At 44.4% G+C, this 21,120-nt stretch overlaps 1 protein-coding gene across 1 annotated transcript in view; it reads right to left on the reverse strand.

The window, feature by feature from the left end:
* The window catches only part of Col4a1 (collagen type IV alpha 1 chain), a 106,096-nt gene that overhangs the window by 66,240 nt on the left and 18,736 nt on the right, over window positions 1–21,120 (reverse strand). Inside the window, exon 2 of the mRNA XM_051181976.1 lies at window positions 1,337–1,396. Coding sequence (XP_051037933.1) covers window positions 1,337–1,396 — 60 coding nt within the window. The remainder of the gene's footprint in view (window positions 1–1,336; window positions 1,397–21,120) is intronic.

Genomic DNA, 21,120 nt, shown 5'->3' on the forward strand with positions numbered 1-21,120 from the left:
TTCATGCTTGCAACCATGAAGCAGATGTCTTTTCCACCCCAATGGCTAGGGAAGGGGATCCTTATCAAGCACAAACATCCAAGTCCTATCAGTTTAAGATAGCATTCCCACAAAGCCACCCCTGAGGTCACAAAGCCTCTGTATGCAAGGCCAAATCAGGTACCTAATTAGAGTATACAGAGATCTTACAGGCAGCTGGGGAAATAAACAATTCATGCTGAGTCTGAATGTCAGTGAGAGTCAAATGGAATTATACTGACTGGGTGATGACAGTGTTCAGATCTAAACTGCAACTCCTCAGGAGTAAAAGACAAGTCTGCTAGGCCCATGTCTAGGGAGCCTGACACAGCACAAAGCAATGTGTTATTCAGCCCCAGATAGTCCAGTTTTCACAGAAGGGACAGTGGGCTGTAACACTATCCCAGTGTTCCTTTCTCAAGCTTTGATAGTCTCTCCCACTTAGATATTATTGCTTGCTCTCTCAATCTCTCTCTCTGGGCTCTGTGTTGCTGCCATACTATTTCTAAGAACAACAAACCAAAATAAATTTAACGTGTGATCATTTTAAAATATCAAAAAAAAAAAAAAAAAAAAAGAATGCCCTTGGGAACTGAAGACATTTCTATGCCATTTAGGGCCCATGACCACAGACACCAGACTTCTATTGTGTGGTCTGAGGAGTGGCGGAAAAGGAAAATTTGGGATGGATATTAACAAGATATATTATATACATGTATGTCAAATAATAAATAGTTATATTTAAAAATAAAAAGAGAGTTTGGCCCACCAAGAAGAAAACTACCTTTTTCTAGATCCATAATTCTTGTTCAGATAACTGTCATTTTACATTTGAGAAGTAACATGTACTCCTCATTTTTATAAAAAAAAAAATCTACACAAGTATATAAACCATAAAATTTTGTTTTAAAAATATTATTTGAATAGAAAGCCTTCAAAGCATGTAGGAACTTTTCTTTTTCAAAAAAAAAAAAAAAAAAGTGCTAAATTTAGTCCTTATCCATCAATTCCAAAAAGGACCACTGAGTCAAAAGATGCTGTGCCAGCATGCTTGCTCCTCTACAGTCAACACGGGGAGGCTACCCAGACTGTTGGCGATCACTGCCACCGATTACAACAATGCCTGGAGAATGCTTGTTATTGTTATGTGATAACATTGCTCTGGACACTGTTAAACACTTGCTTCCTTTATGCTGCTCTGGGGAAAATGTTAAAGCAGGAAGGAGGTTGACCCTGAGCTGCTGGTTATAGTGTCAGCCTCCTGATTTGGTGGAAGGGGCAGCATTCAGAAAAAGGATCCTGACGTGCATCCACTCACCTTCTGTCCCTTCACGCCATGACAGTCACATTTTCCACAGCCAGAGCCACCACAGTCACCCTGAAAGAAAAAGAAACAAGTTTTAACAGGGGATCACTTTCAAAGTACGGTCAAGAATTGAGTTGAGATCAGTCATCGGATAAAAGCACTTGTCACCAAGTTCAACTGCTGGGGTCCAACCCCCAGGACCCACACAATGGAAGAAGAGCAGCCACTCTAGCAATTTGTTCTCAGGTTGCCACATGGGTGCTGTGGCATGTGCACACAACTTCACCCATAATAAATAAGTAAATAAATGTAACTTTCAAAAAGATCTGAATTACAACATCAACATCTCCATCCAGTAATGAGGCAATTCCTACCTATTGCCATTCTAAAGACCCTGAAGTACCAGCGCCTAGGGGTGACTAATGATGAGTCACACACTTCATAGAGAAACCCTTGGGTTCTATACGTCATGGCCTTGGACTCAATGACAAATGTCACAAGACTGGTAGTCCTTTGTCTCACCTAGGGATCATGTGAACAGGGTTGCAAGCCAAACAAAAGCCCGGCTCTGACTTTGGGGTTTCACACCTAAGGCCATGAGAGAACAAGTCTCCCAGGACTTAAGGATATGCAAAAGACTAGAGAAAGAGTAGTGAGTGAGCTCATTTTCCAGCCTGAGTGTTTAAATTCAATGAAAGCCTGGACATTCATTTAAAGAACACTACATTACAAAATGCATTTTATTGTTGTCAGTTAACATACATCAACAAGAGCTGGAGGTAGGAATGCATCCAAAGCCCAGCAAAAAGCTAGCAATCGTCATATCTAAACAGCACCTCCATCCCACAGGTATGGAGATGAAATGCAGTGGTTTAATGCAGCACGCTAAGGCAAGACTGAAATCAGAATGAAGTCCAGCTTCCAGGATTTTAGTGGCCAACAGAAGACACATGCACCACATTTCACAATGCTCTTGGCGGAATCCAAATTTCAAGCCATTACAGACAACAACACAGTGTTAAAAGGGTAGGGAGGATACAGAATGAACCATTTAACAGCTTTATTAAAGGCACTGTGTCAGCTCAGAAATAAAATGTAGACCGATATTCTGTTTCAGGTGGTAATGGTTCCTTCAAAATAAAAGTATGCTATTAATAGTCCCTGGCTCTCAAGAAGCCTATATTTTTAACAGCATCATTGAGGCTGCATCACCATGGAGATCCTCTGCCCAAAACAACCCCATCTGGAGACACTTTATGAGTTAAGGCCGAACAAGTGCCTCCAAGACGGTAAGCTGTTCTTAATTTTATATTTTGGAGATGGGGACACTTGACAGCGGTCCAAGAAAAGCCCAGCGGTCAAGATCTGTTCCTCAAGCTGACTCACACCCCAGCTATTTCAGCATGTGCTCTCACATTTCAGATTGCTCCCTGGGCTCTGCCTGCTTCTGAATGTGAGTTTCAGTTGCCACCAGGGCCAAAGCCTTTAGTCTGCACTGCAGAAAACTGTCTAGAGCACACAGACAAAAACACTGAGGGACCCCAAAGATGTGCTCACCCAACCATCAGCGCCTCTGACCACCTGGGTCCCATGACCCACTGATTTAGTCTAGGACACCCTGAGCCTTTAGCCACAACCTGAGCTTGGTATGGAGCTGTCTTATCCAAAACCTACCTGGGTAGTAAAGCCCACACTAAGAAAGGATGTTACTAATGAATTAACCAGTGTCATGTCAACTACTGTTGAGTCTATCTTGGTTTCATCATCATGGACAACAGGAGGTAAGCAACTCCAAGTCCTTCAAGGGTGGCAGGCCATCCTCCTCCCTGGGATCTGCCATTCCTCACACCTTGTGTTTTGAAGCAAGGATCGTTCACCCCACTTATTAAATACTGCTTAGTATCATCCTCTCCCCGTTAATTTCACCCAGAGAAATTAAACAGGCAACAGACTGCAGGGTTCATGTGAGAATTGGCTCCCAACTACCCACACTTAGCAGAGTCAACAACAGTCTGAGGTTACCAGATTTTCTATGTGGAAGACAATGGCAGTTCCTTTGAAACATCACATTTGAAGAGAAGCTAAAGATAGTTACGTAGTGAGGCTGGGGTTTTCTGTCTGAAATGCCGCTGCCATCTGTTCACTCTGAAGTGAAACTTAATCTTCAAATCAATTTTTCAGAGTTGTCCTTATATCCATCGGTGGATTCTATAAACACAGTCCCCACTCTGGATAGAGACATGAAGGCCAAGGTGTACACTACGGAAGCCCCGAGGTCTGGGTAACTAATGGGCATCTTGTCTGGAACCTACCTCAATTCTTAAGAAACTTGTGAAAGAATCTGAGAACAAAACCAAATACGTAGAGCACTCTTCCCCCCATAGCCTAGATTCTACGTTACACAAAAACTTCTACTCCCAGAGCCAATGCATATATCTTTATTCACATAGGAAATGTTTATCTTTTTTAGATGCACAAGAAATCTTATTACCAAATTCTGGTCCTCAGAAAGCAATTCAGAAGCACTGACTGTTCCTATAACATTTAGATTACTATATGCTTTTCAGAAAAGAGTGAGGAGGAGGAAGAAGAGGAGGTTTGGAGGTGAGAAGTTAAGGTTGAGACACAGTCTCTCTATAGTCAGGCTAGCCTAGAACTCTAAATACTCACCAGCAGTGCTGGGATTACAGGCAAACACCACCAGACACACAAAGATATGAGCTGGAGACCATAATTTCCTAGTCATATTCTGGGTGGCCCTGCATCTTATGTAAATAACTTGATTGAAAACAACCATCAAGTTTCAGGGGGGAAAAAAGTAGCCACCAATCGTGTGATAGTTGTTTACTTTGTTAAATAGGATTTAGTCTGAAATGTCACCATTCTGGTCCTTAATGATTTCCATTTTTATGAAGTGGCCCTTGCTGGATTTCACCAGACACAGGACACTGGGGCTGCATTGCGGCAATTCCAGGACACAGATTTAAAACCAATACAAATAGTACCCTGAGGTCCCGTTTCAGTCAGGGTTGACATTTCCTTCTGAAGCAACTGACTGAAACAAGGGCCTTGTTCACACATTCTTATCCATGCAACCTGTCAGGCATGCCCATGATTTCATGGCTTACATAGATTTGAGGTTATCGAGAACCTCACGTTAAGGTTTGTGTCACAAACCTCAAGACTTCCTGAGACCCCTCAGCGAAATAAAAAGATGTGTGCAATTTGTGAGCCCAGTAGTGCCCCCTCTGGCTCCAGATCTGAGGGAATTTATGAGCCCGCTCATTCTTCTCCATGTCTGGAACACATTGGGCCACATCCACCAGCTCCCATTCCATCTGTTTCAGATTCTAGAATGGGAGGAACTGGAACATTCTGTGAATTGAACAGTCCCTTCCCCTCCTAAGGTCAATTGGATTAGTTAAGTCCTGTTCTCTCTTCCCATGAGAGACAGGCAGAAGGAAGTTGGTCAGGAATGCTGCCCACTTGGGGCCCTGGAATGTGGCTGTATAATCTCAAAGGACAAATCATGTGAGACTTGGTCTCTCTCACAGAAGTTGGCTGTCCACAGACTAGACAGTGGGTAACCCAGGTACCCAGGGATAAGCACCACAGGGGGCCTCCCAACTAAAAACAGTTACGTCTTCAAAACTGGAGGGAACTGGATGAAAAACTGCATCCCTTCTGAAAGTCCTGTTTGCCACTTCCCAGTAGACAGACCCTGTAGCCTGGAACAAAAGCATGAAAGCTGTCCCCATGGAACCTAGGGAGCAATGTCCCCAGTGTCCTGCCTGTGTCGTGGTTTGAATGATGAGATATTCCTTGGACACAGGTATTCCAATACTTGGTCCCCAATTGGTGGGTAGGGCATGAAGGAAGTGAGACTTGATAGCTCAGCCCTACTTCCTTCCTTCTCTTTCTCATCCCACCAAAATGTGAAGAGTCCCACCTATATGTTCCTATCCCTATGGAGCCACCAGCTGCCATGCCGTCTCCATAACAGACTGTCTCTTCAAAATAAAGTGAACCAAAATGCTCTCTTTAAGTTGCTCCCTGTTGGGTGTTTGGTCACAGTAACAAAAGTGTAACTAGACCCCCAGGCCACCTTCAGACAGGGGCGCGTACACAGCGCTTCAACAGCAGAGACAACATTAAATGGAAACAGAAGGCACAATATTCAAGGAATGTAGAAGGCCCTACCAAGTAATCCCCAGACCAAATACCTTTTATATTCCCTAAGTATCTCCGCAAACCTCTCGGGGCAGGTTAAAACCGTTTGTTATTAGTAAAACTTTCTATGGCACTCCCATTAAGGTTTCCAGAAAGTAGGACCAGGAACCTTGATATGCTAGGCTGAAATCACACAATGACTTCACAGTGTACACTGTCCCTGCCAAAGAGAAGGCCAGGGAGACATGGAGGTCAAGGACTTTCAGTGAAATGAAGGCTCTTTCAAGATTGTCCCTGAGCTGAAGACACCAAGAAGCCGTTCTTAACACCGCAGCAGACTCCACATGACAGACAAGTGACAAAATGCTTGCTGTGCCAGAGCACTGTGTGAGAGAGCCAGGGCATGTGCCAGCTGCTATGCTACTGTGTGGAGGGGATGGTCTGCCCTACGGATCCGCTAACTGTGACACGTGTGTCACCAGGACAGCGCTTGGAGGAGCACACAGACAGGATGAGTTCGTCCTCTGCTTCTGGTGGCAGTGGACATTTAACATCCCCACTGAACAATTTTTATGTGTTTCACATCCCTCCAAATAGGGATATGTGGAGCTCTGCCAAGCCCAAACAGCTTATCTTTCAGATTCCTTTTCACATTCCCTATCCTGTGCAAAATGTCAAAACAGTTTCGTGGGGGATATTGCTAGCCCACTGTACTTCCTGTCATGGCCCTTCCTCGGGGGTCTTCAGAATAATTACTAACCCAACAAAAGAAACATGCAAAGAGAGAAAAACTTATTTCTTCGGGGCTACTGGAGCACAACAAAAAGTACACACTCATGAAAAGAAGTATAGCAGCAGCAAGCAGAACCTTCATGTGCTATGGGTGGGAGAGTTGGGGTACAACCCCTGCACAAACCTGGAAACAGCCGTAGAATGTATCCTCAACTGTGTATAGAATTAGAAAATTAATAACTAGAGGGAGATCACAATATAGGTCAGACATGGCAGCATAAATAATAAATGCTTAAAAGATTAGATTTGAGCCGGGTTTGGTTGTACAGGCTTGTGGTATCAGCTAATCGGGAGGACGAGGAAGAAGGATCCCAAGGTAGGAGTCTGCCTGAAGTACACATTGAACTCAAGGTCAACCTGGGCAATTTAGGGAGAGCCAGTCTCAAAATAAAAAGTAAAAAGAGGGTCAGTAGTATAGGTCATAGGCATGGTGTGTGCTTAGTCTATGGGAAGCCCAAAGTTCTCTTCCCCCTAAAATAAACCAACAAAAAACTGACATTCACACAGTGTTCTTGAACTTCCAAAACTATGTCTGGTAGATTTAAAGGTGCAAGATTGTCCTGGTAGTCTAAGGGGCTCGAGTTCACCTTCACCTACCCTTGTTTCAGTATTTTATAATTTTGTTTTGCTTATTTAAGAAAGAAACCACCCCCCAAAGGTGTGGAAAACATTCTTTATATCTCCATTCAACTAAGAAGAGAATTTAGTTCAGTAAAATATCATTTCTGTCTCATTTGATAATGGAAGACAGACACAGAATAGTCATTACTACCCTGTAAACTTACAAAACAACTCTGCTCCGGCTTGAAAACAACTACAAGTGTTGATACATTCTTGGCAAAAGTAAAATTAAAAATTAGCAAACTGACTGAATTTCTAATGCTCAGCGCCTTCTCCCCCAATAACATGACTAAGGCTTCGCCTGCATGATCCATGCTCCATCTGTTTCTCATTTGAGACTCAGTTGCAGAACCCATGTAGGCTTCCACCACCACACACTGGAAACGAGGGTGTTGGCTTGGCTTCGAGTACCACCAACATGTGACTGCACTTCATGTCCCATTTTCCTCCATCGTACAATTTTGTTGACTCATTTCCACTGCTTTCCCTCTTTCTCCCACTGGATGGGGGCGGACATCTCATGAGGAAGATGATGCCCTAGAGGGAATGAATAATGAAGGCCAAGTGCTTCATCTCCAGCTGCAGACAGAAGTGACTATAATTAGTCATCATGTGACAGTGGCCATTGCATGGCTACATGTAAGAGTTGGGTGGACTCTGAATGTCCACTGGGACCCATGGTGGACATGACCTAGAGTGATCCATCCTGTGACTGTGAGTCACTGACCAGAGACAGTCAAGTAGACTCTGCAAGTCCCTAGTTTCAGGCAGAGCTCATCCTTCAGTATACTTACACGAGCCTACCTTCCACGAACCCTGATGCCGTTCTCATCAGCCCAGGAAATCAGGTACCCACCCAATCCCATAGCCATTGACCACTCAAAGACAAGAGAAATCTGGACACACAGACCTCCCAGTTATCCTTCAAAAGAGAACCAATTCTACATAGCCAAGCATGAAGAGATGGCAGACCATCCATATCCCCCACCTTTGGGAAACTGACTCCCTCTGTGACGTGGCAATGTGTATAACCAAGCTTGTTCCTGCCCTTCTCTTCTCCTTCCTTTCCCCATTCCTCTCTGTTTCCTTTCCCTCCCCCATCTCCCTCTTCTTTATGCCCCCCTACAACTCTAGCTTCCTGTCCAGCCTCACATCTACAACCATTTCTTACATCTGACCCCAAGGTCAAACCCTGACACCTTTCCCACATGGTACCTTCATAGAAGTCCCTAAATGGGTCACAGGTGCAATCTGGGAGCTCTTGGGGAACTCCTTCTTACATTACAGGAACCATTCCAAGCCCAAGGCCTGGTCTAACTCTATACCAGCCATATCACAGACACCCTACAGCTCTGTACAGAGTAAAGGCTTCCCATCAGTGGGGCATCTTTCAACACCTGAAGGTCCCACAGGTAAGAGCAGCAGAGCAGAAGCGCTTGCTTCACACACCATGTGAATAAGCAGAGACAATGTTTTATTTATCCTTCCGCATTCCGTTGGCCAAGCCTTTAAGAGGCCCTGGTTTGCAGCAAACTGAAAAGGAGAAGAGAAAGCCTAAGTGACTAGGAAAATATTTCAGGAATGATTGACACGCGGCTCAAAAAGAGGGTTCTGTGAAGCCAGTGGCTGGAGGACTACACTGTCTTTCACTGGACAATTAAACATTTTAAATTGCTGCTGATACCATGCCATCTTCTACTCTGGAGTAGAGAGAAAGGAGGGGAGGAGAGAGGCCAAAAAGCCTGTGGTGCATACTATTTCACAACAGATGATTAAAAGGTTTCATTTTCTTATCTGGAAATTGTATTGTCAATTACTGATTCCACTGTCATCAAATTTGTTGGTAATTTTTCATTCTGTTTGTCATACAGCATAGCTAATACTCTCCTCATTATTAAAAGTTATTTAATTCATGGTTATATCTATTTATGCACAGAAAAATATGTGCTTTTATACATGGAGTCATACTGGTTCAGTGTCTAACTCCAAAGCTTTGTTACCATCCATCCTATAAGGATACAGAGAAGAGTAATAAATTGTTGCCTGTTCCATGAGAGACTGTGAACAGGAGTCCTGTCCCTCCTATCAAGAGGGAGGGGAAGAATGTATGCAAAACTAACACCTCAGAGGCCAACACTGCCTGGTAAAACAGGAAGGGAGAAGCCAATCGTCTTTGTGGATGGCAATGCTCACAGCACCTGTGTATTGCTCATGGAGTTAGCAGGGCCACAGAACCCCAAGCCAAGGCTGGCAAACCAGAATCCAGGGTGGCAAATGAGGGCATTCCAATAGGAAGATGTACTATGAACCAAATAAGGTGATAAGAAAGCCCATGGTATGAGAGGCAAAATCCCAACAGAGGAATGATCAGTGATAATCTGGGAGTGTGGGGGGAGTGTAGCTGCCATTCCGATGTAAGGATGCCAGGACAAGAATCCTGAGGGGGGCAAAGGGGTGCTCCTTTTTGTAGGCTCAAATCACATGTGTACAAGTAGGTCTTGTTGGTTCAGGACCTGCTATTTCCCAATCCCAGAGATACTACAAAATGTCCTCGTATATAGCCAGCAAGGCTGTTCACCTTGCTGTCTGGTATAGGACATGCTGTAGAAAACTGTGTTTAGACTAATTCCACACAGCCAGGAGGAAGCCCAAATGTAACAGTGCTCCTGTCCAGGCTCATTTGTAAAGCGGTTTCTCAAAGACACAGAAGAAATCTCACTCCTTCTATGTGACAGCTGCTAAAACTCAAAGCCAGAGGTGTCACCTTGGAAACATCACTGCCTAAGGATGACATCATCTGATTTGTATCCTTAAAACTGTGTTTGAAAACTCAGACAGAATATAAACAGAAAGTGCGGGTAAGGAGTGCAGCCAAATCACACACACCTGCAAAGATGGTGGAGCAATGGTATAGCACTTGAGAGGCAGCTGGTGACCAATCTGGAAGATGTCTATGTGACATGCTTCTCAGACACACATCAACATGGAACTAAAAACCTTCCTAAGTATATGGATGCTAATGGTTGGTGCACCCCAACTGCTACTGTGTAGACCATAAATGGCACTTTCCAAAGACCTACCTAAAACATTGCACATTTATGGTCAGACCAGAAAAATGAGGGAAGAAACCACAGCAGAGAAGCAACCACCATGGGTCAAAGCTGTGGTTTTCCAGAGTACCACTAGGATACTGGTGCTGTGATTGACGGTACCATGTGGTACTTGTGGAGCTTCCTCAGTCAGCTAAACACTGGCAAAGAAAGAGGTAGACCAGATGTCCCTGGGAATCTCTCAGGACAGAGTAATCCTCCTAAGATATAAGAAATCCACACTGACTCTCAGCAGCACCCATGAGATCAAACAAGTGGATTCATGGACAGACACTATGTAACTATAGAACTGTGTTGTGGCATTGGAAAGCCTGTCATTTCCAAGAAAAGTTAAGAAAAATATTTACCAGAGCTAAATCATTCATAATTTATTATGAAAGTAAATATGGACTAGAATAGCTTCTCAGTCAACAGTTCTGACTCCCACTTTAAACCAGAGCTTACTTGGAAGCAGAGCAAACCCCAGTCCCCTGGTCCTCTCATTTACATTCTTAAATACTTAAATCCCCAGGCTCTCGTTTTAGGAGATCAATAGATAATAACAAAGGGTTGAAAATATGAACACAATGTCCAATACAAAGCATTTATCTAGAACATATTAACACCCTGGAGATCTTAAAAGAACCTTTGCTACCACTGTGTGGTTAGCAAACTTGAATCAAACTAATGTATCCTGCAAGTCAAGATGAGGTGAGTAGTTCTTAAAAAAATCAAGTTTAGATCATAAAAAATACTTTGAATATTTAAAAATTCCCCTACCATGCTGTATAGTCTGGGGTTAGCAGTTGATGTATCTCAGGTAATAATTTGCTAGTTATTCTGGCTTTTGGCATTACTCCCATTGTGGTTGAGGGTTAGCCACAGCTTTCAGTAACTGAGACCCAGACATAGAGCAAAGTCCCCTCACCCTGACTGGGGTTGCATCTGTGGCCAATATGCTGCCCACAACCTGACTGTAGATCCCCCTTAGACTCAGAGGTCAGTGGTAATCCCCCTGCACTTCCTCTGCAACTTCATCACCATAACTTGTCCACTAAGGGAAGGCCCAGAAAGAACTGGGCACTTAAGTTTCCATGTTCTAATATATGCAGAGCTCCAGAGACAAATGGTGGTAGGGATGAAAAACAGTGTGGATGTGCCTGAAGCCAGTGAGCTTAAAAATTATTCAAATAGTAGGATTTTTATAGTGTATATTTCACTGCAATAACTAAAAAAAAAAAAGGCACAAGATACTTTTTCCTCAAATTCCCAGAACTCTCCTTAAGGCCTCAATGTTCTGCCAGCAATGCTTACAGCTGGGGATTAGAAAAATCTGTCTCCTCCCTACACACACACACACACACACACACACAGAGAGAGAGAGAGAGAGAAAGTTCTCTGTGTGTGCGCACAGACACACACATACATACATATACTCACACATACACACATACATACTCACATATACACTCACACTCACACATGTACACTCACACACATTTATACTAACACACACACACTCACACACATGAACAAAGGCATGAGCAAGTTCTGTGTGTGTGTGCACAGACACATATACATACACTCACACACATATACTAACACACACACATACACTCACACACACATATACTCACACACACACACATACACACACTCACACACACACACAGGGCTGCTATCTCGAGGCCCCTCCTACCCATCACATTCTGCTAGGGAAGGTGCCTCAGCCAGATAGTGCAGCCAAATGTATGGTTGTTGCATAATTTTTAATTCCCTAAAGAAAACCTTGGTTTTGCTCCCTTCTCCCCCATCCCCAGTCTCCAGAACTTGTTGCTATATCTTCCACCACATTCTTTCTGGTCCTCAGTATCCCTTACCCATAAACAAGTATACTTCCATTTCCTTATAGGTCATTGAGGACCTTTTAGGTCACTCGATGGAAGACCCAAGATGATGGCTAGTTTAACCAGAAGCATACTACAAGGATGCTGGCAAAAAAAAAAAAAAAAAAAAAAAAAAAAAGGATGTCTTAAGCTCTTCCTCCACACAGCAGGACAAGTATCTGAAGAGAGGATCCTGGCATCCAAAAAGCATTTTCTGAGAGCCACTTCCTGTGAGTTTTCTGGGAGCATCCCCACCATGGCTGGTGGATGGCATGAAGGAAGACAGCACAGTGGCATCTGGGTGCTGGCCCAGACCTTAGCCCCTAACAATGCTGGGTATTTTCCTGCTTTTTCCTCAGCAACTGTGCCTGTCATGTAGCAGAAAGGAACAACTATTTAAACAAAACCTCTGGGGCTGCCATGGGAGTGTGGTCACTCAGCTCTGGGCAGGGCAGATGGACCAGCTGTGCAGAGGCAGGAGCCAGGAGACAGAATTATGCTTAAGGGGACCCAAAAAGCATAGAGGGGCACAAGCCCTGTCCTGCACCCAAGGACATACAAGAGGATGGAAAGGAACAAAGGTCTCCCCAGCACCTCATCTGTGCAGTAGGTGCTGTAGACACAGGTTCCCATGGGATCGTCACCAGCAAAAGCTTGCATGATTGTCATGGTGCAGTTGGGGACCCTGAGGTCTGGAGGATGCCTCCACACAGTACAGGGAGTGAGGCATTGAATGGACCACCAGATGGGATCCACTTCTGCAATAGCATTCCTAACCCTTCACGTTCCCAGGAACTGTCCCCCCCAAAAAAGCTCAAAGCCCTTAAAAGAATGAGGTCATTAGAGAAGTAAACCCATTTGTGTCTATGACGAGTGAAACAAAAGGAAATCCCACAAACTCCCTGTACAATGTACATTAAATAGGGAATGTCCACAGTCTTCTTTGGGCTTCCTTCCCCTGTTTTTTTTTTTTTTTTTGAGATATGGTCTCATTTTGTAGCTCAGGCTGCCAGGAAGTCACTATGCAACCTTGAACTCATGGCCATCCTCCAGCCTCAGCCCCCAGAGTGTTGAGATTACAGATGTGCAATATCACACCCAGTCCCTTCTGCTCTTATTTCTTGTCTTTATTTATACGAAATCACAAAGATATCAACAACCTTGGAGGTGCCCTGCCTCCCACAGGCCCGCTACTGTATGGGAGGAAAACGCAAGAAAAGAACTCTGAGGCCGGGGTCCCCAGTGCAGACTGCGGAAGGAAAGCACAGACAATGCTCTAGGGAAACACACGCCTGCCGGCCCGCTGCGCTCATTATACCCCAGCCTGGAATTTCCAGGTCAAGGTCTATGGTTCCCACTGCCCTGATCCACTGCCCTTTCCAGATTATCCTTTGTGATGCCCTTCCTGCTGAGGCTGAGTGGCCAACTCAGTACTCTACAGCCAGAAGGCAGTTACCCAGCACATCTCCTCTAAGGAAGGATCCTGGCACACACCCTGCTGGACCGGGACAGCTAGCAGGATGCTTGCTGGGAGCTGGACATTATAAGGGCGAACCTGAACTTCGGTCAAATAAACCTAACTGGCCCCCAGCAGGCAACTCTGGTTACTGGACCCAGCACACTGAAGGAGCGTTCCTGGAAACCTTCCACACGGGAGAAAGAATAAAGATTAAAAACCAAACACAAGTGTGTTCTCTCCTCTGCCCCCACAAGCCATCCAGACAGCAAAAGGTCTTTTGTGAACTTAAGGTGGCCTTGATCTCCAGGGATGATGTCATTACCCTAAACCCAATACTGTAAAATCAGAGAGACAATCCAGAAGCGGAAACACCATATGCACTGTGAGACAAACGAGCACTGGGATGACCCTGGTTACATATCAATCCAGGGCAGGGAGATCACGGGAAACCACACCATCACCGACACCTGAGCATGAGCAAGCTTTGTACCCGAACACAGGTGCACCAGTGTGAACCCTGTCTCCAACAGGCGTGAATGTGAGCAAGTTCTTCCTCACTCACCAAAATGGGATACACGTTTGGGTGGCGTGACACATTCAATTGTGTCTCGTCAGAATATTGTACATTAACAGAAACCTAAACTTTGTATCTGAAGTGATATGCTAGCTTACGGGTCATTCCTTGTAAAGGCTCTCTACTAGGGTTATTTTATAAGCTAAAGAAGTAAGGTCAGGTCATCTGGGTTATGGACAAGGATAGCCAAATTTCTGATTATAGATTTTTTTTAAACTAAAATGAAACAGTTAAATGCTTACTATAAAAAAAAAAAAAAAGTAGGACAGCAATTCTTTTCAGAGCCAATACTTTTGCCGAGTTCAGGATACCCCTGTCCCTCTTTGGCGGGCTCAGTGGCTCAGTAGCTGTTTGCCCGTTTGCTCAAGACACAAGGCTCTACAGAGTGCTGAGGTTGGGACCTCCCCCAGCCCTGGCCAGGTCTACCCCCACCCCAAGCCTCCAGGAGTCTGCATTGGTTCTAAAGTCAAAGTCTACTGATGCTGGCCCTTCTCCAAACAGACAGATAGATCACTGAAAAGTAACAAGCTTCTACTGTGTCCATCCTCATCTCTGAGGAACAGACTCAGGCTTTCTGTTCCTACAGTGACCTAGCAACCCCCCTGCAGCAACTTCACAGATGCCACTCATGAATTTAATCAGCTAGAATCCCACATGTGAATCTTCTAACCCTTCCATGTTAATCAAAGCATCCCACCCCCAACCACCGCCTTTTCCTTCCCTTCCTTCCCCTAGCTCTCAGAAGCTGAGAAATCATCACCCTTCTGGCCTAGTGAGGCAACAAGGCTAAAGTCCCTGCATTCCCTGAGCCCCACAAATTCAGGGAGCAAGGCCTCTGCCATGTCTTACTACATTCTGATGTGCTTATCAACTCCATTGTGTTTTAATACTTGTCTCCCCTTCTTCCTCCATTGGTAGGTAACCAATGTGTGTTCCAATGCTGGCCTGGCTAAGCATGCCTCAGAGCTTAGGAAGGTGCTGGGCTCCAGGGCACGATCTCCCTGACACTGACTGACTTTCTTTCTTGGATCTCAGCTGTGTCACTAATGCTTCAAGTTCAAATGTGAGTGTCTGGAGAGAAATGAAGTATTACCTCACGTCCACTCAGAGTGAGGTAAGGAATGGAGCAAAGAAGGCAAGCGGGAAGGTAGAAGAAAACCACAAAAGTGATTTAAGAAGGAAGCCAACTGCAGTTAAAGGTTGATTTATCTCCCGTGGTTAGGCATCATAATTCTCTCCCAAATGCAGGCACAGCCAGAAAAAAGGCTGAGTCTATTCTCAATAATTAATAGTGTCAGGAGAGTGACACACCCTACACATCCCTAATGGAAATTGCACATAGTTCTAGTCCATGTTCACAGTTCCGACTTCCTGAACATTTGAAGTTTAGAACTTTGAATGCAGAAAAACTCACCACAGTCTAAACAGAAGTAGTAGCCTAAGTCAGGTGAGAAACTAGGCACCACTGTGAGTCAGGGAAGCCTCTCACAAGGACAGCATGGTAACACAACTGACCAGAGCCGTGTCCCTGGCTTTCAGGAAGAAAATCTCAATGCAATTCCCATGCCAGGGAGCACCCTACCAGGGAATGTGAGGACTCGAGCAGAGTGTGTGTGTTCCTGAAGCACTTTGAGGGTTGGAAGCTGGGGGTTCAGGAACTGCTGAAGGGAGATAATGAACTCCTGAGGACAACAGGGCAAACTTTCATTACCACCTCAGCAAGAGCACACTTTTATTCTCAGAGGAGTAGATGTAGACAGATCACAGGGTTCCATTAGACCAAGAGCCTAGAAAGGTCTCCATTTCAAGCATTTGCCAGTGTTATCACTGACAGACCCATGTGGCCACCTCAGAGAAACCAACATCCATGGGAATGGCTTTCAGTAGTGAATGTTCCTAACAAGGTTATAGAGCCCAGCAGCCAGAAGGCTGTGCATAACCCAGAGAGTGAAGTCATGCGCCAGGGGAAATTCTCCACACAGCAAGATTGCTACAGTGATAAAGAGCTGAAAGCTATTGCCCACCTCAGCGATTTCAGTAGCTACAGCCCCGGAATGAGCTGACATCCTATAGCATCCACTGTGCCCAGCAAGGCCAGGACATCTACCAAGCTAACTTTCTCCGCCCTGTGACAAGAACAGATTGTCACAATAAGCCAGAAGAAGCTTGTGAAAAACAAGACAAGGTGTCCAGCTCTGGGTCAGACTGAGAGAAGGGTGGCCCAGCCTGATTTGGGTGAGGAAATTTGGGTCAGCCAAAGGGAGATGGTCAAAGGACAGATGTGGATACACAACCCCAAGGCAGCAGAGTCCCAGGCTAGCCTCTGGCTGATGGGTGACAAACCGCTGTAAAGGACAGTCCTAGGCCAGCTGACAAAAGTAAGAAGTCAACTATACAATGGATGTGACATGGTTAAAATGTTAAAGTCCCTGAACTCAATAAACATAACCACAGGATGTTAAAGAACATTCCAGATTTCACATCTAATGCTGATCAGCTTGGGGGCCCACAAGGATGACCTTGTAAACCTGCTTTCTCAGGGGCCAGTAAGATTCATAACTCTTGTGGGTGAAGGTCACATACAAAGCAAAATGTAAATATTGAAAAATCAAGTGGAAGCTCATGGAAGTTCATTTCCATTGTTCCTGAAGCTTTTTAAGAAAACTGATTTTTATTTGGAATCAGGGGTCAGAGTCAGAGTAATCACCTTAAAATTAAGGCCAGCTTTGGCCACGGAGTGATTTCAAGGCCATCCTGGGCCTATCTCAGAAAACAAACAATGGAATAAGTAAATAAAAAAAAAAAGCAAACACAAATCTTCCAGATAGGTCTCATAGGCATTAATTAATTAATATAAAGAAATAATTGTGGAGTTATATCCTGCCAGGCTTCAGCAGCTGGAAGGTAGGAGTGAGGCAGCCTTTCTAAGCAGTAGAATTAGCTACAAAGGCCACTCACTCTCAGCCAGCACAGGGGTGCTGAGCAGAGCACAAATAACACAATGTGCCTCTACAGAGAGGATTTCCGGTCACCCCGTGTACTCTGTGCTTCCCCACTATAGCCTGGGCCATAGGAGTTCCATCTGAAGCACTGGGCGCCCAAAGAGAGAGTCACAGAGGCTGGCTGCAGGTGTAGCCATCACACTCAGAGCCTGAGGGAACACAGAGGGAGAACTTGGTTAGGAAGGGTTCCATGGGGCCCTGAGGATCCCCAGTAGAGCTGACAGTAGAGATCACAAAGAGGAGTGTATTATAACTTCTTTCTTACATGCAGTACTCAGAGCACCCCATTCTGTAGGGTTAGGACATAGAAAAGGCAGGGAAACTATTGAAGGCATTTCTCTGCTCCCGAACCTACTGCTGTTTGCTGTCTCTCTCCAGTTGTCCCTACTCATCCAAAAGTCACCAAGAACCCCCCCCAAAAAAAAAACAACCCCAGGCCACAATCACCAGGTTCAGAGAGAGCATGGTTTCCAGTAGGATACATCCCCAGCAGTTTAACCATATGCCTGTGGACTGGGGGCACTTGGAGCACACATAGACACAGCCACCACCTGATATTAGATGGTATATGTAGTGTCTTTAAAAAAAGAAAATGGCTTGGGCTATAAGCCATCTCAGTAATGAGAACAGACAAGAGATTTGTCATTTCCTTTTCTCTCCACAAGAACAAACTAAGGATAGAAAGCATGTGTGAAGTTGGCCAGGCTGTGAGGTCAGAATGACCGACTGTTTGACATGACCCCATGCCCATCAGCTCTGTACAGATGTGGATCTTCTGTCTAATGATGGTCACAGGAATCGACCTGGGTTAGGGTTCCAGAAACTCATCCAACAAGGGAACACAATGGTCAGACACGCATGATGCCGGGGCTGAGGCTTAAACACCAGAGGTGCCAACAACAGGCTGATGCAACTATGCATTTGAAGACACGTTGGCCATAAGTTTGGAACTGGGCCGGTTATAACTTTGTATTTAAAAATGGCCTAGTACAATGGCATTAATTACCTATTCACTTAGTTTTTCAATAAAGGAGTACAGAGGAAAAGCTCTTCTGTGTAAATTACAAGGGCCCTGCTGACAATAATAGCGGTGACAATGGGCAGCAGCGCCTCCACTTAAACCAGCTGTTACATCGATACATGCATGTCTCGGGGGAGTCAGGGTCTTCTCTGAGACATGGAACTCAGATTTAAACCACTGAAAATGAAAGGGGTTTGGAAGTACACCTCAATCTCCACGCAGTGATGCCGTCTCGAGGGTATCCTGACGTTTGTCTCACTGAAGCAGCAACGAGCCTGGACTAGGAGATCTGCCCTGAGCAAGCCACTGGCTCTCAGTCCCTGCCAGTTAAATGGGGACAAGTGGCTGAGTGGCTAAGCTACTTTATGTGTGTGGAAGCCTGTGGCAGAGGTGACCATGACCCTTCACGTCATTCTCTCCAAGGGCATCACTATGGTTATGTTGAAGGACAGCCAGAAGAGCAAAAGACAGAGATTATCTGTGCCCCAAAGGCCATGGAGAGGTAGATGAGCTCTTAGGGGTCCACATGTTCAACGTCCCCACCACCCAACAATTGAAAGGAGTGACACGAAGCAGTGACCACGCCAAGGTCAAAAGCAGGCCGATGTGAGAGGCAAGGGCAGATCAGCAAATAACTGTAACATGCAATGCTGGTACCTATGGCTTTCTTTTTAAAATGGGGGAAAGGGATAATTATATGTACCTCCATACAACCCAGTACCTCCTTGTATACATGCATAAGAGTGTGTGACATGAATAAAATTAATCAAGAAAAATGTTGAGCACTATTTAGCTTTAAACAACTTCAAGGAGACATGGAAGTCTTTTCTTTCTGGGTGACCTGAAGTATCTAATTTACTACAGTTATTTCCACTTTTATGCTAGAGTTTTCATAAAAGAACTCAGCAGATGACATGCTAATCTGTATATACATAAAACTAAAAAACCAAAACTCCTAGAACTAAGACTGAATTATAGACAGGTGGCAGGATACAAAGTTAAAATACAAAGACAGTTCCTTTCCAATACACAAGCAATAAAATGTGGAGTTTGAAATTAAGAGCCAAACACAGTGCCATTTACATTTACAACACCAAAAGTGAGATATTTAGCTATAGTCTAATGAAATATGTATAAGATACTTGTGAGGAATGACATCAAACTCTTAAAAGGAACCATATAGCTAAATTTTAATGAAGACTAGAAATCTCCACAATGAAGTAGAGACGAATATTTTGAAGAGCTAGATATTCACATGCAATAAATAAATAAATAAATAAATAAATAAATAGCATGTGCCAGCCATGACCATGCTAGCCTACACTCTACACTTAATCTGGAGAGTCAAAGCTGGAAAGATCTCTAGTCTAAGTCCAGCTTGGGCTATGTCAAGACCTTGTCTCAAAAAACAAACAAATTTAAAACCTAGACACGAACTTTGTTTTGTTTTTTTATAAAAATTATCTCAAAGTAAGTCACAGATAAAAATGTAAAATGCAAAATCACAGAGTCTCTAGAGGAAAACAGACAACTTGGAGTTTGGCGATGATCATGTAGAACACCAGACACATTAAAAAAAAAAAAAAAAAAAAAAAAAAAAAAAGCTAAGTAACATCATTTTGTCCAACTGTCTTTCCCCAAATAACATGGCAGATGGGGTGACATTAAAGCTCCCAAGAAGCTTACCCAGAGGCCTGACGCCTGCACTTGGCTATCCAACCCCTGCAGCAGCCAGTTCCTTTCAACCCTGGGTGGATACAGCCTTCCATGCACAGCTGACCCTGAGCAGATACTGGCCTCCCCTCCCACACGCCTTCCTTGACCCAAGTCTTGCATATTGAGTGAGTTAAAGTTCACCCTCACTCAACCTAGCAATTTCATTTCCCTCAGATTTCTCAACATCCACTTGGCTATGTTTCCTCCTTAATTCCAATATCATCTTTTACAATTATTGGGTAACCTCTCCTAGCATTATGGTAGCTGATGGAAACTTTCTAATTCTCTCACATTTTGCCTGCTGATTTTTTTTCCCTTCCCCACCCCCTTCTACTGCAGAGACTCTATTCACTAATAAGCCACAAGCATTGTCTCAAGTCTCCTCGATACAGGGTAGTCAAAGGAATGAAGGAGCCAACACTTTGTGTACAAGGCAGGGAAACTGTCCTTCTGCCAAACTACAGTTATACTCTCTACCTCTCCCATGGTTTATTTGGTTCTACGCTGTTTCCCTTCATTTCCCTTTGAGCCCTATCTTCTTCCATTACCATCTTCGAAAATGACCTCTCAATGTCCCCCTTCTAGGATCCTCAGTCTATAATCACTGTACTTGTCCTGGGTCTCCTCCCATTTGTACAGTTTAAAAGCCACCACCACAATAATCCATGGCACAATGATGGGTGGACAGGTCAGTGTTTGCTTCTTGCTCCATTGTATAGTGTCCAGTGAAGGGCTCAGACTGCCAATATCATTCCAATCCCATATAAGTGCTTCGAATCAGGCTATAACTGCCTCAGTATTCTGTGTTTGTAAAGCCTCCAGACACTTTGTATGTACTTTATGGCATTTACCTGAGCCATGTTTTCTAGTATCCACCACAAACCACTGACCTCAGAAAGACTGAAAGACATCTGGGTCAACAGCGACTGCTCTCCACAGGAAGCAGGGTCTATTGTCACTTCACACCTTCCTCCCTCTGTGATGGACCTGGCATTCCCACTTCTCACACGTGGCCTTGTTTGTTGAATTCACATCATGCCAGGCTAGGCATGGAGACATCATTGAAACCCGTGTTTCTGTGCAGATCGCCATCTCTAGTCCCTCGACATATGCAATCACGCATACACACTCCCTCATCCCTAAGGTGGCCTGGGCCTCAGCTTAATGTCGAGTTTCCTCCACTGTACATATTCTTCTTGAGTGTGGAGACCACACACACCTACAGGTTAAGGAGGAACCCAAAATATGCAAAATCCTTCCTCTGCGTGCCTTTTCTTGCAGGGCAAACCTCCCCAGTGTCAAAAAGTTGGCCACCCAGAAGTGCTTAGCGTGATCGCCATCCAACAGTTTTTCCAACCCCAGTATTCATTATTCTTTATTTTAGTATGATTATCCAACATTCTAGCCAATTCCATATCACATTATTCTCTTTTATTCCCAACATGCATTGCACTATTGCTCAGTGA

Source organism: Phodopus roborovskii, unplaced genomic scaffold (genome assembly GCF_943737965.1).
Source record: "Phodopus roborovskii unplaced genomic scaffold, PHOROB, whole genome shotgun sequence".
Lineage (NCBI taxonomy): Eukaryota > Metazoa > Chordata > Mammalia > Rodentia > Cricetidae > Phodopus > Phodopus roborovskii.